This window comes from Anas platyrhynchos, chromosome 1, assembly GCF_047663525.1.
Source record: "Anas platyrhynchos isolate ZD024472 breed Pekin duck chromosome 1, IASCAAS_PekinDuck_T2T, whole genome shotgun sequence".
Lineage (NCBI taxonomy): Eukaryota > Metazoa > Chordata > Aves > Anseriformes > Anatidae > Anas > Anas platyrhynchos.
Window position 1 is genome coordinate 125,008,915 of NC_092587.1, and position 16,890 is coordinate 125,025,804.

The 16,890-nt window shown below is 40.8% G+C and overlaps 1 protein-coding gene and 1 pseudogene across 1 annotated transcript in view; both read right to left on the reverse strand.

The window, feature by feature from the left end:
* Positions 1-16,890, reverse strand: part of PDXK (pyridoxal kinase) — a 45,147-nt gene that overhangs the window by 20,699 nt on the left and 7,558 nt on the right. The window contains exon 2 of the mRNA XM_027448803.3: positions 3,444-3,498. Within this exon, the coding sequence (XP_027304604.1) occupies positions 3,444-3,498 (55 nt within the window). The remainder of the gene's footprint in view (positions 1-3,443; positions 3,499-16,890) is intronic.
* Positions 14,012-14,931, reverse strand: LOC139999581 (ubiquitin carboxyl-terminal hydrolase MINDY-3 pseudogene; annotated as a pseudogene).

A 16,890-nucleotide genomic window follows, 5' to 3' on the forward strand; every position in this document is an offset into this window, starting at 1 on the left:
CTCCCTGCAGATCTGTTCTGAGGGGCTTCAATAACCAAGTATTTCACATGAGAAAAGGAAGGAAGATGTAGCGTTTAAGGCACGTGGTGGGCAAGCAATCTGCTTTCACCTGTGCCACGAAATTCACATGCAAACTCTGCAGATAACCTGGTCTAAAAACATTACTTAAATCTTCAGCTACCAGGAGGGCTTCAACAGAACCAGACACAGAGAACCTAATTCCCCCCTGGGCAGAACTAGGGCATTATTTACAGCTGGCCAGTGTGGGAGTAAAATATTACCACTGTTAGGCAAAAGTGGGGATGTTTTTCTTTTTGTCCCACACATCACAGGCGTGAATGAGTGCATATGGGTGGCAGACTGTGAAGAATCACATCAACAAGATATAATTTCTCACGTATCAGACTTACCAATCAATCCGACCACACACTACACTCCCACTAAGTGGAAGACAAAAGTATTTTGCTTTAAAAAAAGGGGGTGTGGGAACAGGCTATTTGTTCTGGAACAACTTCAAAGGTAAGATTTAGATGGCTAAGTAAGCATGTTACATGCTTATCATTAACAAAAATACAAATCACGTAAGAATTAAAAGATGCACCTCCCAAAATAAACAACGATGCAGTCAAGAAAAAGACAACCTAGATTTTTATTTTTGCATATTAGGCAACGAGATGCTTTTGCAAACAAAACAGTAAGAGAATAAAAAGCCCAAACTCTCTGTAGGTTGCATGACAGCTTTTTTTTTTTTATTTGTACAAGAAGCACGATGCCATTCAAGGGTGAGTCACTCTAATCATAGCGTAAAAGTTCCTCGCCAAGCAATATGACAAACTGTTCTCCCAGGGGAGCTGATTTAAAACACATTTTCCGAATTTCAGGATTATCAGAGACTAAAGAAGGCTGAATTTTCTGAGCAGAAGTCAGCAGAAATAGCCCTGAGGTATCTTAATCATTTAAAAACAGGGCCAAAAAAAAAAGAGCTAAAATGATTCACTGAAGAAGGCCTGTTAGTCATGAATTCTCCCTGTGTTTTATCTTTCACTGACAGGATCAAGTTTAAAGATGGAGACGAGGAGAGAAAGAAGGCCATGTCCAAACACCACGTCACACACTTTGCTACCTTTGCCCCCCCTGGCATGTTGCACTCTTTTGGAAACCATGTTCCCAGCTAGACTTTGAAGCACAAGTTTACTCTTCAGCTTCAATCATGACCACAACAAAGTTTCTCATAAGATGCTGTTCTCCTAAGTAAATCACCAGGTTTTCTCCCCAGTTCATCCAGCACATGATCCCTGTGTGTTGTGGCACTGCTCCAGACACAAGTCACATCCTGTTCACTAGTCCCAGCAGCAGCACAGGCTGCACGTACATCGACTTGCGTGCAGGCATGCATAAATAAATGTTCAGGCTGGACAAAAGTCTCTGTGAGGACACCACTGGATGTTCCTCTATCAGGGGGAAGGTGCAAAGCCCTCTGGATTTGCAAAACTGGGCTCAGAATCTACGACTTCAGAAAGGGTGGAAGAGATCATGGAGAAACAAGCATTAGAAAACTATACCTGTCATAAAAGGGAATACGTCCCCTTCCTTTCTTTTCCATTCCTTCTTTATTCATCCAAATAATCAAAACTTGTAAATAGAACCTCCTTTTATTTACTCTTGACAAGTGCCAAGGACTTACTGTATTTTGATATTCTTTTGAAAACTTTGCTGCCCAAAGTCAACAGATTGTACACCAGTCTTTGTGTTTTTTTTTAACCACATTTACTAAGACAATCAAGACTAAAGAAAAAAAAAAAAAAAACTGATAACATGACTCCTAAATACCAGAAGACAAATTAAAAGTTCCAAATATTTGAAAGGCTTGTGATCTCAGAGACATTTTTAGTTTTGGGATGTTCATTTGTGCCTTCTTAAAAATAAATAAATAAATTGCTAATTTCTTGTTCCTTCTACAGTCTTCATTGTCTGGTCATCCTATTGGTAATGTAACTTCAGACACATTCAGGTTTTGGTCCAATATAAACTCTATTAGGCTCTTTTAATGCCCTATGAAATTGTTTTATTCTTAAAACTGAGGGCCAACAAATGACAGGTGCTAATCCATTCTCAGTTTTTAGTTATTACTTCAGGTGAAAAAATTGCTCAATTCCTGGACGATTACAACAGCTTTACCCAGCTATCGAAAATGAAACAAAAGAAAACGAAATATCAAAATCTCAAACTCCAGAACTAAATACATTAACGAAATAGGTCGATCAAAACATCTCTTAAAGCATGAGCAAACCTTTGTACTGTGCCAAAGGTTGCAAGCAGAATAAATAGCTTTTTGCATGAGCCAGGAAAGAACCCCCAAGTCTTTGTTTAATTATTACTTCTTTCATGACTTTCCTCAACAAGAAGAGATGGCTTTCTACCTACCTTTGAAGTATTTGCTTTCTCTTTCCAGGGTGAAACCCTGCTGATATGAAATTCCTTCCATGATAGGAACATCTTATAAGCTTTTGAAAGCTGCCTGGAGGTGAACGTGCTAAAAGACAGCAGAGGCTTCCTATCTGCTCTCTGTTCCAAAATTTAGCAGCTGATTAATAGTTGTACCTCTGAGAGACTAGGATATTATCTAAGTATGTGCCTTTTTTTTTTGTCAGAAACCCCTTTGCTCTTTTCTAAGTCACTGAAGTCGAGATTTGTCCCTTGATTTTACCTAGAGTACATTTCCCCTCAGTCTGTCACCACCATTACAGTAGATGTGTCTCCATTGATTTAAAAACAGCAAGGCACTCGGAGCTCCTTTATGGGTTAAAGGTTTTTTAAAATAAAGAAATTTAATCTTTCTTTTGAAAAATAAAGTCTTCTACCATTGTGCACATTAAAAAGTCTAAAAGTATGATGCGAGTACATCATATTTTGTTGATGTTCAGGCTTAGGACTCAAGCAAAAATACACCCAAATGTATTAACACCTCATCCCTCCCTCCAAAATGCGATTTTAGGATAATTGCTCACCTTCTGGATGGACACAAAAAGTGGGAATGTTTTGTTTAGTTTGTTATTACACTGATGTTTGTGGTTGGTAATGTGATTATGAGCATCATAGGGCCATAAGGTACAGAATGCAGTACTGAAGACTTCCCTTTTCACAGAACTGGCTGCTCAGCTGGCCGTAGTTGTGTTATCTCATTGTCTGAGCTAATTATATTACTGCCTAATAAAAGAAACTCACACTCTGAAGTAGCAGAACAGGCCATTTCCATGTCATATCATGCTCTAATCCCAAATCCACAGACTTCTGAAAGACCTGAAAATTACATTTATGTCTGATATCCTGAAAATGGGAGTGAAAGAGAACTCCTTTCCACTGTCATGATAAACTGAGCCACACGTTGAGTACAGCTGAGTGATGGTGCGGTGGTGTCTTTAAGGTACATGTAAATATTTTACCTGTGTGGTTTGAAAACTGGACTGAGTTCACAGTGTCAACTTCAAATCCCAAAACCTGTAACAAAACACAGCAATATTTCTTTTACTAATACAGCTTTGTCAATATTGTACTGGAATCACAAAACGTAAGACAGCATTCTTATTTTTCAGAGCACTTTTAAAAATTTTTAGTGCTGTTTCACAGTGAAAGCTGGGTCAACATACATGCAACATAAACAAACAATGCAGTACTTTAGCACAGAATGGAAAAAGTGACATTGGCAACAACATCAGAAAAACAGAGCCCTGAATCCTCAGGCAAGAGTTCATCTGGGGACAAGGATGGAGAGGTTGTCCCAGCAGCAATGACAGAAGCCACGAAGAAAGCCTTGGCTAGTTTTTCTTGGCAAGGAAAGCAGTCTGAATTTCAAGGTAATAAATGAATGCAAAATATAGAGGCAGGATGCTGTTAGTATTTCAGAAAGCCAATCTTTCTAAAAAAAGGACAGAAGAATCCTAAAAGGGATCAATGTGATGAGCAATACTTGGATTTCACAAGTAGGTTCTTTATAGCTCGGCGCTAAGAGAATAGAAAGAAATCAGAGAGAATTAATTGGGGGAAAATTAGGCAATCAAAGGGAAAGACCTTCTAAAAGGACAAAATTAAAAAAAAAAAAAAAAGCCTAAAGCATGCTCCAAACCCATCTGCTACCTTGCATTACCAGCAAACCAAATACTGAAAGAAACAATTTGCTAGTGCAATCAACAAACACATTCCTGTTGCCCAAAAAGAGATAAATATTTTGAAAATAAGAACACCAAGTCAGGAGAAAACTAACGAGGATTATTTGCTTGATAATACCTGTTCAATAGAATTAGGGATTACTGTTCAAGCCATTTTTATCTACAACCAGAGAAATTCTAATGCAGCAGTGACATAACAGTCTGACATTTAGTATTTGCTTTCACATCCTACTTGCTCTGAGTAAGAATTCTCCTCAAAAGAAGAGCTGCTATATATGGCTCAGTGAGTCATACCAGGAGATAACAGTAATGATGCATCACTGTTTATGATCCATTTTCAGGCAATTTGCTGAGGAGGGGGGAATGAATAAATGAGGCTTTTACCAGTCACGTTTTTCACTGAGAAGCACATCTCTCTCTCTTTTCATCACGAAGGCAACCCCTTCACATGCATTAAAAATCTCTGGGTGTATTGTAGCAGACATGAGATTTCCTCAGTGCTTGTACTTGGTCCCTCACATAAAACCATTAGGTAACAAGCCCCTTATTTCAAACCCTGGGTCATTACAAGATGGATGTACGTGCTGCAATGGATAGCTCCTTCTGCCTGCAGGCACTGCATTTCTGTCATGCTACAGCTCAGTGTCTGAGCCCATCTTACTAAGTCTCTTACTGCAATATTTAATAAAGCTTTCTGTTCATTGTTAACTAGGCAGCTAAGTAATCTTACATTAATGACAGACAGAATGGTGGGTTGTCTCAGCCTGATCAAGTTAAAATTAAATTCAGCTTCTACTCTTGCTCCAGTTTCTTGTTTCCTCTTGGTAGATTTTATTTTAAAGACCAAGGAATGAACAAGGTGAGAACATGGCAATAGCGCTACGACCTTACCCTTGATGTCTGCACGTGCTCTGCAAAGAAATGAGAGCACTGCCTCTAAAAGATTGTCACCCCGGATTCAGTTCCCCTCCTGGCAAAGAACAGAACTAAGAAATTGTAGTTTCCTTCCAACATCTTGGCAATAACTGGGAATTAACCCATCCCTGTGCAACACTTAGATCACATCTCTTCAACTGCTTATCACCTGGTATGTCAGAACAGGCTTTCTGTGACTCCTAACTCACCAGGTTTACACATGGTGCTTTGGGGAAGGCGAGCACATGCAGATCTTGCAGGGAGGGCTGTTCTGCAGCATGGATAGCCACTCGAACAGCTGCCCGCCACCGCCAAGAGCCGCCCTCTTTGCTCTCTCCATCAGCACTAGGTACCACTTCATTTCTCAACAAACTTCTCTCTAGGGTTAGGGATTTTTTGGTTTGGGTTGGCCAGTTTACCTGCTTCAGCCAGCAGAAGCATTAATATAAAAGAGGTCATCTCTCTCAGAGACAGCTAGATGTCAGGTTAGCTTAGCTGCACATGTGGTAAAATACTTCTCAACAGCACAAAACAGACTAAAAAAGCTTAAAAGCCTTTAAGGTCCCTGTAACAATCACATGATGGTGTTAGTCTACTGTGTCACACTGTCTAATTTGTACTGAAGTTCTGGTTTGAGTAAATTCAAAACAGGACTACATTTCTTTTTATCTTTTTTTTTTTTTTTTTTTTTTTGCTTCTTAACATGAAACAGATTTAAATTACTTATTTTAATTCACTTATTGAAAATCAATCCAGTTTGGTTACTGTCTTCTCTACAAGCAGAAACAAATCTACGTTCATGTTTCTGAAGTAAATACGTGCATAAATGCCAGTTAAATTGTCACCTCAGCACCTCCCCTAATTTTGTAGGCAATCAATATGCAGTAATTCAGCAAAAACTGCAGGTGAAATGGCAAGTAACTATAAAGTTAGATCCATAGAGCAGTTTTGTGGTGTTCAGTCACCAGAGCACAACCTCAAGCTGGTAATGGTTTATCATGGCTCACTGAAGTGTGCAGCTGTCCCTGTGCTTGGCTTGATAAATACAGCAGAAGCCACACGTGCCACTTTGCCCGCTCCACCAGTGTGACAAATGCCTGTACTGACATAGCGACAGTTTCACCTCATACCCACTGATACACCACGTTTCTACTGTTCCCTGAATTTCTTGGCTTATCAGCCTGTTACGTACACAAAATGGCCCAACTCTGGATCCTAAAACACCCACTCCTCTCTGTGTGTGTATCACTCCTCTCTGTGTGTGTATATGCACGCATGTGTTCCTCTCACCTCCATGTAAATAAACCGAAGGAAATCACTCTGCTTGGATTTTGCCTACATCAGAACTAACTCCTTCAGAAACTAGGCCCTGGAAGGTGTCCAGAGAAGGGCGACAAAGCTGGTGAAGGGCCTGGAGCACAAGTCCTGTGAGGAGAAGCTGAGGGAACTGGAGGAGGCTCAGGGGAGACCTCATTGCTCCCTACAACTGCCTGAGAGGAAGGTGTGGGGAGCTGGGGGTCGGCCTCTTCTCACAGGTAACTGGTGATAGGACTAGAGGGAATGGCCTCAAGTTGCACCAGGGGCGGTTTAGGTTAGAAATGAGGAGACATTTCCTCTCAGAAAGAGCAGTCAGGTGTTGGAACTGGGTGCCCAGGGAGGTGGTGGAGTCACCGTCCCTGGGGGTGTTGAAGGAAAGGTTGGACGTGGCGCTTAGGGACATGGTTTAGTGGGTGACATTGGTGGTAGGGGGATGACTGGATCAGGTGATATTGGAGGTCTCTTCCAACCCTAACGATTCTGTGATTCTATTTGGTTAGTGTGGGGACTGAACTTACTCTGGAATGTACAATAACGCTTCATTTACTGCTTCTCCATACCTGCTTGTAAATAGTGTGTACCTGGTGTTGCTTCCCCTGTCCTGCTCTCAGAAGGGTCCTATGGTGACAATCCTGCCTCAGGTTTTGGAAATGTGGGTTTTGGCAGGTACTTTGCAAGCATCCAGGCTCCAACTACCAGGGACACACATCTCCCACATTATCCTTATCCGCTTTTTCAGATGACCTGGTCTCTCATCACAGATCACTTCCTGCTTTCCATCCCCTCCTTCTGCTGTCAGTCCGTATAAATATAATTTGCCCACAGAACTGCAAATCCTGGGCGGATCTACATCCACAGCCCGTTTGGGTAAGGATGATAAGCACACTTCAAAGGAAAGAGATGACTGAGTTCATCCCAAATCTCTCAGCCTCCAGTCTAAACACGTCAGACAAAGTTAGGAAACTCAGGTTGCCTCTATCACGTCATATAGTGACGTTTACTTTGACACAAGTCTCGGAGGGAAATGGGCAATTCCAACTTTTTTAAAAGTATCTTCACCAAAGGAGGCAGAACTGTTACATTTCTAAAGTTACATCATGAAACACCAAGAATAGAGGAGTCTTGTGTTTGGAAGGCATGGCTGGCAGAGCTGAATGACAGATTTCAGGAAAATATTTGGAAGATTAAATAAAATACACACACTGGAGCAGAATGCATTTCAAGAAAGAGCTGGCACGAAAAACATACTCCAACATTATGCATGAGGCTGAGCTCTTCCTCACAAATAACTGAAGGAAAGGGCCAAATGTCATCCAGCCCTGTCAGCCCCCAGTGCACAAAGTGCCCTTCCAGCCTCAGGAACAGGAGCTGCATCACCTGTGCAGCACCAGGTCCACATTTTCCAGCTAGCGAGGGGGTTCAAGAGAAAAAGAACACAATAATAAAGAAGATACTTTAAAACACATGAACAACATTTTAAAATGTTGACTCTTTTTGGAAAAAAGAACCAAAAACCTCGCTTTCCTAAAGCACAGAATTTAAACTTACATCCAAGCAAATAAGAGGACCAAAAAAAAAAAAAAAAAAAAAGATTTCCCTGAAGTCCCAAATAGAAAAGATCTTGCTTCATAAATATATACACAGTTAGTTCCCAGTTCTGGTTCACCTCCAAAAATGCAACCTTTTGGATTTGCCAATGTTAATTCATTTCTTGGTGAGATAAAGCTTTGTTTAAAATTTACTGTCTTCCTTTCCATTCTAACAAACTTTTCAATCATACATACACTGAAAGATGCCATCCCCTCACTGCAAAGAGCTAGTAACACACTGCAAAGAGCTCGTAACAAAGACTGTTAGAAATGACAGATTAGAAACATATGTCTCCTTCAAGAGGTAAAAGTTGTGCCTGTTGTGTAAGGTAGGATTGTCAAAACAAGAAAACTGTTCTATGTTACAGAAAACGTGACTGTAGCAACAGAGATATTGAAGATTTTGAATGTAACATCTCAAATTCAGCTTTAAAAATTGCTAAGCTTTATTTTTATATTTGTATAAACCACATAATGTCTGAAGACAAATAAAAGAAACCATTTTAAACTCATAATCCTATTTGCTGTATGATTGGTAATATCACTTGAGACACAAAACGGCTAACTTGCAAGATTAGCTGTGCTGCAGAGTAAATACTAATATGAATTCTCATTTAATAGTTTTATTTACTCTGAGGAATGCTTTTGAGAAATGATAAAAGCTGTTACTGTAGCTGCGTCTGCATAAAATCTGTACCGCAATTTTACCATGCCTCTCTGGAGAAAAAAAATAATTAAAAAATGTTTAAAAAGTTTTCAAAAGTGTCATACTTCGAAGTATTCCAAACTTATGCTTTTCTCTTTTTGCATTCAGTTTGGAAAAAAAAAAAAAAGGAAGACAGATCTGTGTGTATCCACATGTAAATGACACCAAATGTATCATCACCTGCTTCCCATCCTAAAATTTTGGTTAGAAGGATAAAATCCAGCACCATTGTATGTTTACATTAGTAACTATGCTGGCTTTGTCAGTAAAGACATTGTGTTCTTCGCTGTTAAACGAGCAATGGACCGATTTAACTAGAATGCTGTAGTTTGTACTTAATTCAGACAATCTTAGAGAACAATGACCTAGTTCTGCTGGAATGAAACTCAATTAAAAATACCTCTCTACTTTGCAACATAGTCTGTACGTGCCTCCAATGGTGTTTCATTTTACAGTCCAAAACTAAGAACACCAAGCAGTACTGCAACTCAAGCTGGAGGAAAAATCTGCATCAATGAGTGAAAGGCAGAAAGAAAAGCAATGTGAGGGAGAAAGAAAAGCAATGTGAGGGAAAAATTGTATTATTTATATAATTTATATAGATTTATATAGATTATATAAGGCTACGTAAACTGCATACACGTTTCTTCCATATTACTCATGTCCCCTAATAAATGTTCACAGGTTGCTACCTGTATTTCATGAAGCAAGACAGAGACCTCCACCCAAAGTCTCCAGTTTCTTCAAAGTTCTTGATTTTGGAAAATGTTGGTTTTACCATACCAGACAAACACAGCAAAACCAATTTTTCCAAGTGTTCCCATAACCCTGAAAGTTTGTAAACCACAAATCCAGAGAAAATATCAGAAGTCAGAACTGTAAACCAAGCTCAGTCTACCATTCATGAAAATTCACTTATTGTGAACACAAGGTACCTCATTTCTTGCATGTAAAATTAGAGCTTCATATCCAGATCTGAGTTACTAATGTGTCACTGGTGAAAATCTTGCTATACAAATTGTTTGTTCACAACTCTAAAAGGTGATTTTATTTCCAAGGGAAATGCAATTTGGCAAGAAAATGGCATTGGCTAAGGAGAAAGAAAGGACAAGATTCTGCTAAACAAATTCTGCTACCTAGATGCTCAAGCTAAGCAAGACTTTTGGACTCCACTTTTGAAAGGAGGATTTGACTTCAATGCAGCTAGTTCTCCCAGAAATAAATTCAGCATTAACTCCCTTGCATATCAACTCTTCTAGATTTAACTAGATATGAATATTATACAGAAAGTTTACGGAAAGACGACGAGACTTTCAATGAGCATTTAAATGATGAACCATCAAAGGTAGACAACATCCTTTATGCCAATGTGTGGAAACGGACTGGTGAGTTTGAGTAAAGCAGCAGTAAATAATAATAATAGTGAGAAGGTTAACATAGATTAGACAAGCGAATCAAACCCATCCAGATAGAGCCTAAAAAGGTAGCTGGTGAATTATGTGCAGAATTCCTAAGCACGGATTGAGATAAGTAAACTCCACTGTACTACTGATTTATTTTCCTGTATTGGGCAAGATTTACATGCAGGTATATTTTCAGAAACAGTCACTAACTTCAGCTGCCTGGGAATGGGATACCTGGGAATGATTCACAAAGTCACAAAATCCAGGCAGATCTCACTGCTTTCACTTCGTGATGGTGAGGCAACTCTCTCGCAAGTTAGCAAATGGTCTGACCTACCATGCTCCACAAAAATCTCTTGCTTGAATGTAGAGTGATTGGCTCTGCAGAGAAAACACATCCTTGTGGAGACTCTGAGTAGCAAGGAAGAATCACAGATGGTAGGATGTGGTTTTAAACCAGTCCTAAAAGAGTATACTGTGTTCAAACATCTCAGTGTATGCACTCCTCCTCCTGGTCAAAACAAACTTAGCGCTACTAGAAGGTTTCTCAGCTGTCTGGGCTCTTGATCAAGATACACAAGTTGTAAAGCACAACTAGATCATCACAATCTAACCTCTGGATATTGTACTTCCAAATCTTTTCTAACCACGGTGCTGCCTTTTCAAGAAGTAGAAGGAAGACATCTGGAGGACGTGGTCTATCATCCTGCTATCATTAAACACAGCACTACTACAAATTTCCGTAATGGGGGTTGTGAAAAATAAATCCTGTTCCAAATACTTTCAAGCATTAAAAATGCATGACTTCTTACAGCCCTGAGAACTGGTCAAGTGTTAAGCTCCTCTGAAACAATATTAGCAGCAGACAGTGACAAGAAATGGCACCATCACTCTGCAAAGCCTCGTGTTTAAGCTAGCATCACTTGACCTCCGATGCAATATGCCCGTGCCCCGTTCCTTCCACACTTGTAAGCAAGCATACAGCTTGGAACAAGACCCTGCTCCCTGTAAAGAACAGCTTGTGGGATTTATGATGTGCAGAATCAACTGTCCTGCGCTATTCCTACTCCATCTGTGTGCTGTACTGATCTGCACGGTACCATACAACGCGTATGGTATCGTACTTCCATTTTTCAGAACAGAGACCGTGCCACCTGCTGCTGCAACAACTACATCAGACTCGAAACCCCTCTATTTTTCCCCACGAATTCACGGCTTTTTATGAAAGCCTGCCAATATACTCAAAACAAAATGTAATGTTGAATTTCCAGAAGCTAATGGAAGCACATGACATACACACACACACTTTTTATTAAGCATCAGAATGTGAAGTTCATGCCAACACAAACATCTTAACGGTGACTGTGAATTTTAATTAACAAACACTTAATAATTACCTAATTACAGTCTTCCCTGCCTCCACAAATACAGCTGTCATAAGGAAAGTCAACATTAAGGTGAATTGGCATAAAGCACTTGAATAAATGGTCCTGAGCCAAAAAAGTAGCTAAAGGCAGAGGGGTGCATTAGCAGAGTGTGTGTGGTGCCCCATGCGAGGGGCCAGCACCTGAAAACCATTAAGCACGAGCCCATCAGCAGCAAGATGTAGGTGCTGAGAGCAAAAGCTGCCCTGCTCAGGACTGCACAAGGCATGTCTCATTAACTTCTGAGGGCCTTTCTCTCACACAGCAACATAAAACCCCAAAAAAGCCCTGCTATATGATCATGCCTTCTTCCCAAGGCCCTCCCTCCTCCTCACCCACATTTAGATCCCAGCTGGCTTTACTGCCATGAACAAGATATGCATAGGGTTGTTCTACAGCTTTATAAGATTTCTGTGCAAGCTTTATAGCATGAAAACATACTTACACAAGTGGGGTTACAGAGTTTTAAGTAGACAGAATTACTGAAGGATTTTCAAGAAATCTTGTGGGGTGTCCTTAAACCTGTGTTCGTTTACAGAATCACTCTACCACATCAACCAAAACCATGCCATCCCATTTTTTTAGATATATTAATACTGAGCTTAATTGAAAGTTATTAAAGTCATTTACAACATTAATATTAATGCCACAGTTAAGTTTACCCTGTCAAACTGGTTAATTGAGTTGGGTTTGTGTATTTTTTCCCCTGCTAAGCAATGGCAGCGCTACTTTCCAGTAAAAAAGTCTCTGTACCAGGCCACGACACATTCTTAAGTATCCAGTGTATTACAAGAGGTTTGCATAGACGTGCTACAGTTTGGGACTTTATCTCATACAGCCATCACTGTCGTTCCAGTGAACATCATTTCTCCGCTGTATTCCTTTAGACCTGGAGCAGAAACACAGTTTAGCTTTTTAAACTTGTCATCACGTTAATTTGGAGCAGGGGAAAGAGAAAGGATTTTCCAGTTGCTGCTTGCACCTCTCACCGTCTGTGTGCCAGCTCTTTCACTTAATTGCAGCTCCTTCCATTTGATACAGGATCACAAAACATACATTGTACTGGATATAGAAAATCAGAACACAAATTCAGCTGGGAAAAAGGAACCTGGGGAAAAGAAAAGGCATGTCCTGGCAACTAGGGAAGCAGGCATAATGGCTAGCGTGGGTTGATAAACTGAACTTAAAATTGCTATTGACTAACCCAATCTTTTTTTCTCCTTCTGAGCTTTTAATAATCCATACCAAGCAGATAATGAGAACTCTGTAGGTATAATAGAGCCGTATTTTAGTACAACACTTGACAAGGCACTGCAAAGAAAAATCATTAAGACTTTGGAGATACTGTTCCAAGATAAAAATACAAGAGCATATAAACTGGCTCAGAAACAGCGATGCTGGAGGTAATTGTTGATGATCGTATGATTTGGAGCCAGGTACCAACGAGGCCACATAAAATCCTGGGGTTAGAAACAGACCATCACAAAACAGACAATAAAAACAAACAAAATGTACAGCAGATGACCTTGAAAAAAAGTAATTTCATAAAGGCAGGTACCAGAAATACAAGAAAGGCTAAAACAGATGTGAAAAACAGTACTGGGATAGTCTCTGATACTTGTTAAAAAGACTACTTTTATTCACTTTAAAATAAAATACACTATACAAAGACTAACACAATTAAAAAAACAAGTATATACAAATAAACTACCTGGTTAGAACTGTTCACCCTCACAGTAAGAAAAAAATCCCTAAAAAAAACTAAACCACCACGCCTTTCTCTACCTGAACCTCAACTTCTTGCATTCTCAGGTCAAACCTGATGCATTTCTTTACGCTGTTTTCTTTCCTTCCCAAGTTAGGTTTCCAGTTACAAAAGACTGTACGTGAGATGAAGCTGGGCATGAAGCACCTGGGATATTTCATGCATGTTGCCACCCATTTATTTGATCATTCATTGTTGCTCTCTGTCCACAAGTTCCCACGTTCAACACCTAAGCACATACCAGCCAAAAAGATGACCACTTCAGGTAGCCTTATTATTACTTCTGCTTCTGGAGTGCCATCCCCTTTTCCCCTCTGACCAGCTGCATACCAACCTGCAGGATGTACAAGCTGACTTCAGCACTGCTCGTGACAGAGGACATAGTGAAGACTGGAGCAGCACATCAATGCCCCTCTCTTCTTCCAGAGCAGACTGCAATTTTTGTCAAAGTGCTCCGGCAAAATTGAGAATGTGTAGATGGACAGAGCTAGCTGTAAGATCAAGACCGTCTGACCAGAAAAGACAGGAACAGCCTGAAACTGCAGTGAATTTGTTCTCAGATAGTGTATTCCTTGATTTGTCTAAACAGGCTCACAACACCAGCATGTACCTGAAACATAATCAGGCCAAATTCAAGAGAAGGATAATGCTGCCTTAACGATGCTCCTTCAAATGAGCCTCAAAGACACAATAATGCTTTGGAGCAAATTCACCAGATCACTTAGTTTTACTTTCCACCCTGACAGATTGGTTTGCATTGTTATCTACTCAATATAAGGTACTAAGAAGACAGTATGGTATGTCTCCAACAGAATTCCCTCTAAGCCATTTTGTTCAGCACCAACAAATTCCTTGTTCTACATCACCAGCATTTTTTCAATGGTTTAAATGAAACACATCCGTTTAAGGAAGGAGATTGATCTGTAGATCGTAGTAATTCTATCTATATCCATTTGGTTTGCAAGCAGTGCTTTACAGGAGTGCCCTCAGTCTGTAGCACTGGTTCTTCAAAACCCGTATCAACTGCTGTGCCTTCTACATCCACGACCTTTTTGTTATAGTTGGATCACTTCAATCTATTGCAGTGGTAAACAGTGAATGAATCTGGAACTCTGGATCCTGGTTCAGGGAAAAGTTATTGCAGAAAGGGACTCGCTAATATGATGCCCAGTCCTTCTGGGTCTAATTTGATCTTTGCAAGGTTTACATATTCAGGACCTGAAACAAGGTCCAGACACTTCATTATCTTCTAGGAGAGTGTCAGGTATAAAGCCATTATTCTCAGGCTCATACATTTGGAAAACCCTTCTGGCTTGTTCTGAAGGACCTTTAGGAACATCATGGGCCAAATCCTTGGCAAAAAATACTGTGAGGTTTGCTTCACTGCCAAGTATCCAGACAGGGAACTTTGGAGATTTCAAATAGGAGCCAACCTCACAGCATCTCAGAGATTCCATCAACGTTAAAAAAAAAACTACTGTTGCCTGTTCATGTATTCCAGAAAGTTTCATTCAAGGTTACTCAAATACCCTCCTGTGTCTGCAGATGCACAAGCCCTTCAACATTACTCTATGCATTACACCAGTTCAGTTCAGGATCAGCCCAACTGCAGTCAAAGGATGTGTAGTACAGCTCTCTGATAACCTTCCTACACACAGGAGGTCATACTAGCCATCTGAGGTGGGGTCAAGTGATGATATATAAATCAGCAAGACACTTATTTATAAGGGCTAAGGTAATGGAAGGCAAGGAAGTATCAGTGTTTACCCCCTTACTATTCCAGTAAAGAACAAACAAACAAAAAAAGGAGAATGTGGTGGTGCTTTGGGTATCTGAATGCCTTCCACCCAAGAAATACGTTCTTCCCCTCCTTTCTTAGCCCCTCTTTACTATGAGGTAGCAGTGACTTTTGATACTGACACCAGATAGAGCAGTTGCAGTTCATCTGTGAGTCACAGGACAAAGGGTAACAGTGTCAAGTTGAAAGAGGGTAGGTTTAGATCAGATATTAGAAAGAAATTCTTCACTGTGAGGGTGGTGAGGCGCTGGCACAGGCTGCCCAGAGAAGCTGTGGGTGCCCCATCCCTGGAGGGGCTCAAGGCCAGGCTGGATGGGGCTTTGGGCAGCCTGGGCTGGGGGGAGGTGTCCCTGCCCATGGTGGTCCTTAAGGTCCCTTCCATGCCAACCCATTCCCTGATTCTATGATCCATGCTTCAGAAGAGTAATAAAATCTGCAGGATCACTGCAAATTTCACATTCGTTACGTTCATCCTACTTCCTTCTACACTCGGATGCAATCTGACAACAACATCCTACGTGTCACTGCAAACTCTTGCCAACTGGCATCAGGCACAACGTGCTACACGAGTAACTTGACAAACGCTGATGAGGAGAGGCAGACCCACACAGCAGCAATAGCTCCAAGTGCTGAGGCATGGGCTTAAGCCCTTGCTTATTTTAGTGACTGAGGTGTGTGCGGGTGTGATGCAACAGCACAATACTTTCCTCTGAATTTTATTTAATGTTTAATCCTGCTGCTCGCATTTGGTACAGATAATTCTCCAACTGCCAGTCTGTTAACAACGCTTGGCAGGCACGTTGTGTGCACTCAAGGTGGAGGGTTGGAGCTATACTGCAAGACAGGGATTTGTTTTACCCAGCACGTACACTCTACTTGGCCTTCTTAGGTAGACTATGAAAGGATCCCACTCTCCTACCACAATATCAGATGTTAAAGTGCAAGATAACAAATACTTGCAAAAACAGAACAGAACACGACTTCCTGAAAAAAGGCATCATTTTTTGTGAAGATCACACCAAGGTCACAGGGACAGCATGAAGCTTCTAGAGAACAGCTGAAGGTCTCACCAGCTCCTTCGGAGCAAGCAGATGTCTGAAATGAGCATCCTTTGAGGAAGTTTCTTTTGGGGCCGATGCCAGGTGCAGGAGCCCGAGGCTTGTTCCTCCTCTGACGTCTCAGTTACACCATAAGAACTGTCCGTGGGGCTGTGCAGTGAACTGGATCAGGAAACTAGATCAATTTATAACCGGGATGGCTCCTCAGAGCAGTTTAACCCCATGGCCTCACAAAATGACTTTCCTTGAAGAACTGAAGTGGATGGATAAATTGTGCAGGTGGAAGAAGCAGCTGGTGTTGGTAAGGGAGGAGCGAGTTGCTAAAGCTGGCTTTGCTACTCGCTCCAGCAGGTCATGAAACTAAACCCTAGAGGCCAGGTAACCTAACACTACTGAGTTGCCTTATATTTATTTTGTCATCACATGAACGAGAAGCACAATGTTACTTCCAGTAACTACAGTAAGAACATAAACAAGAACCCCTGATTTAAAGCTCCTGGCAGTATTTGACTACAAAAGGAATGAGCTGTGGCACAGGTTGTAGCTTGTGCTGGTCCACAAACAGCGTCAGTGAATAATTTCCGTGCTACAAGAAATACCATCCCTGCCGGCCTCAGTTCTGTTCATTTTCTAAACTTTTTTTGTTTCTTTCAGCTGTTGAGAGTGTCTGATGGTTTCCACAGGTAACACGGTGCCTGGTACCTGTGAGAAAGGTGCAGAGAAGTGAGAGTAACCACACGGTGATGAGT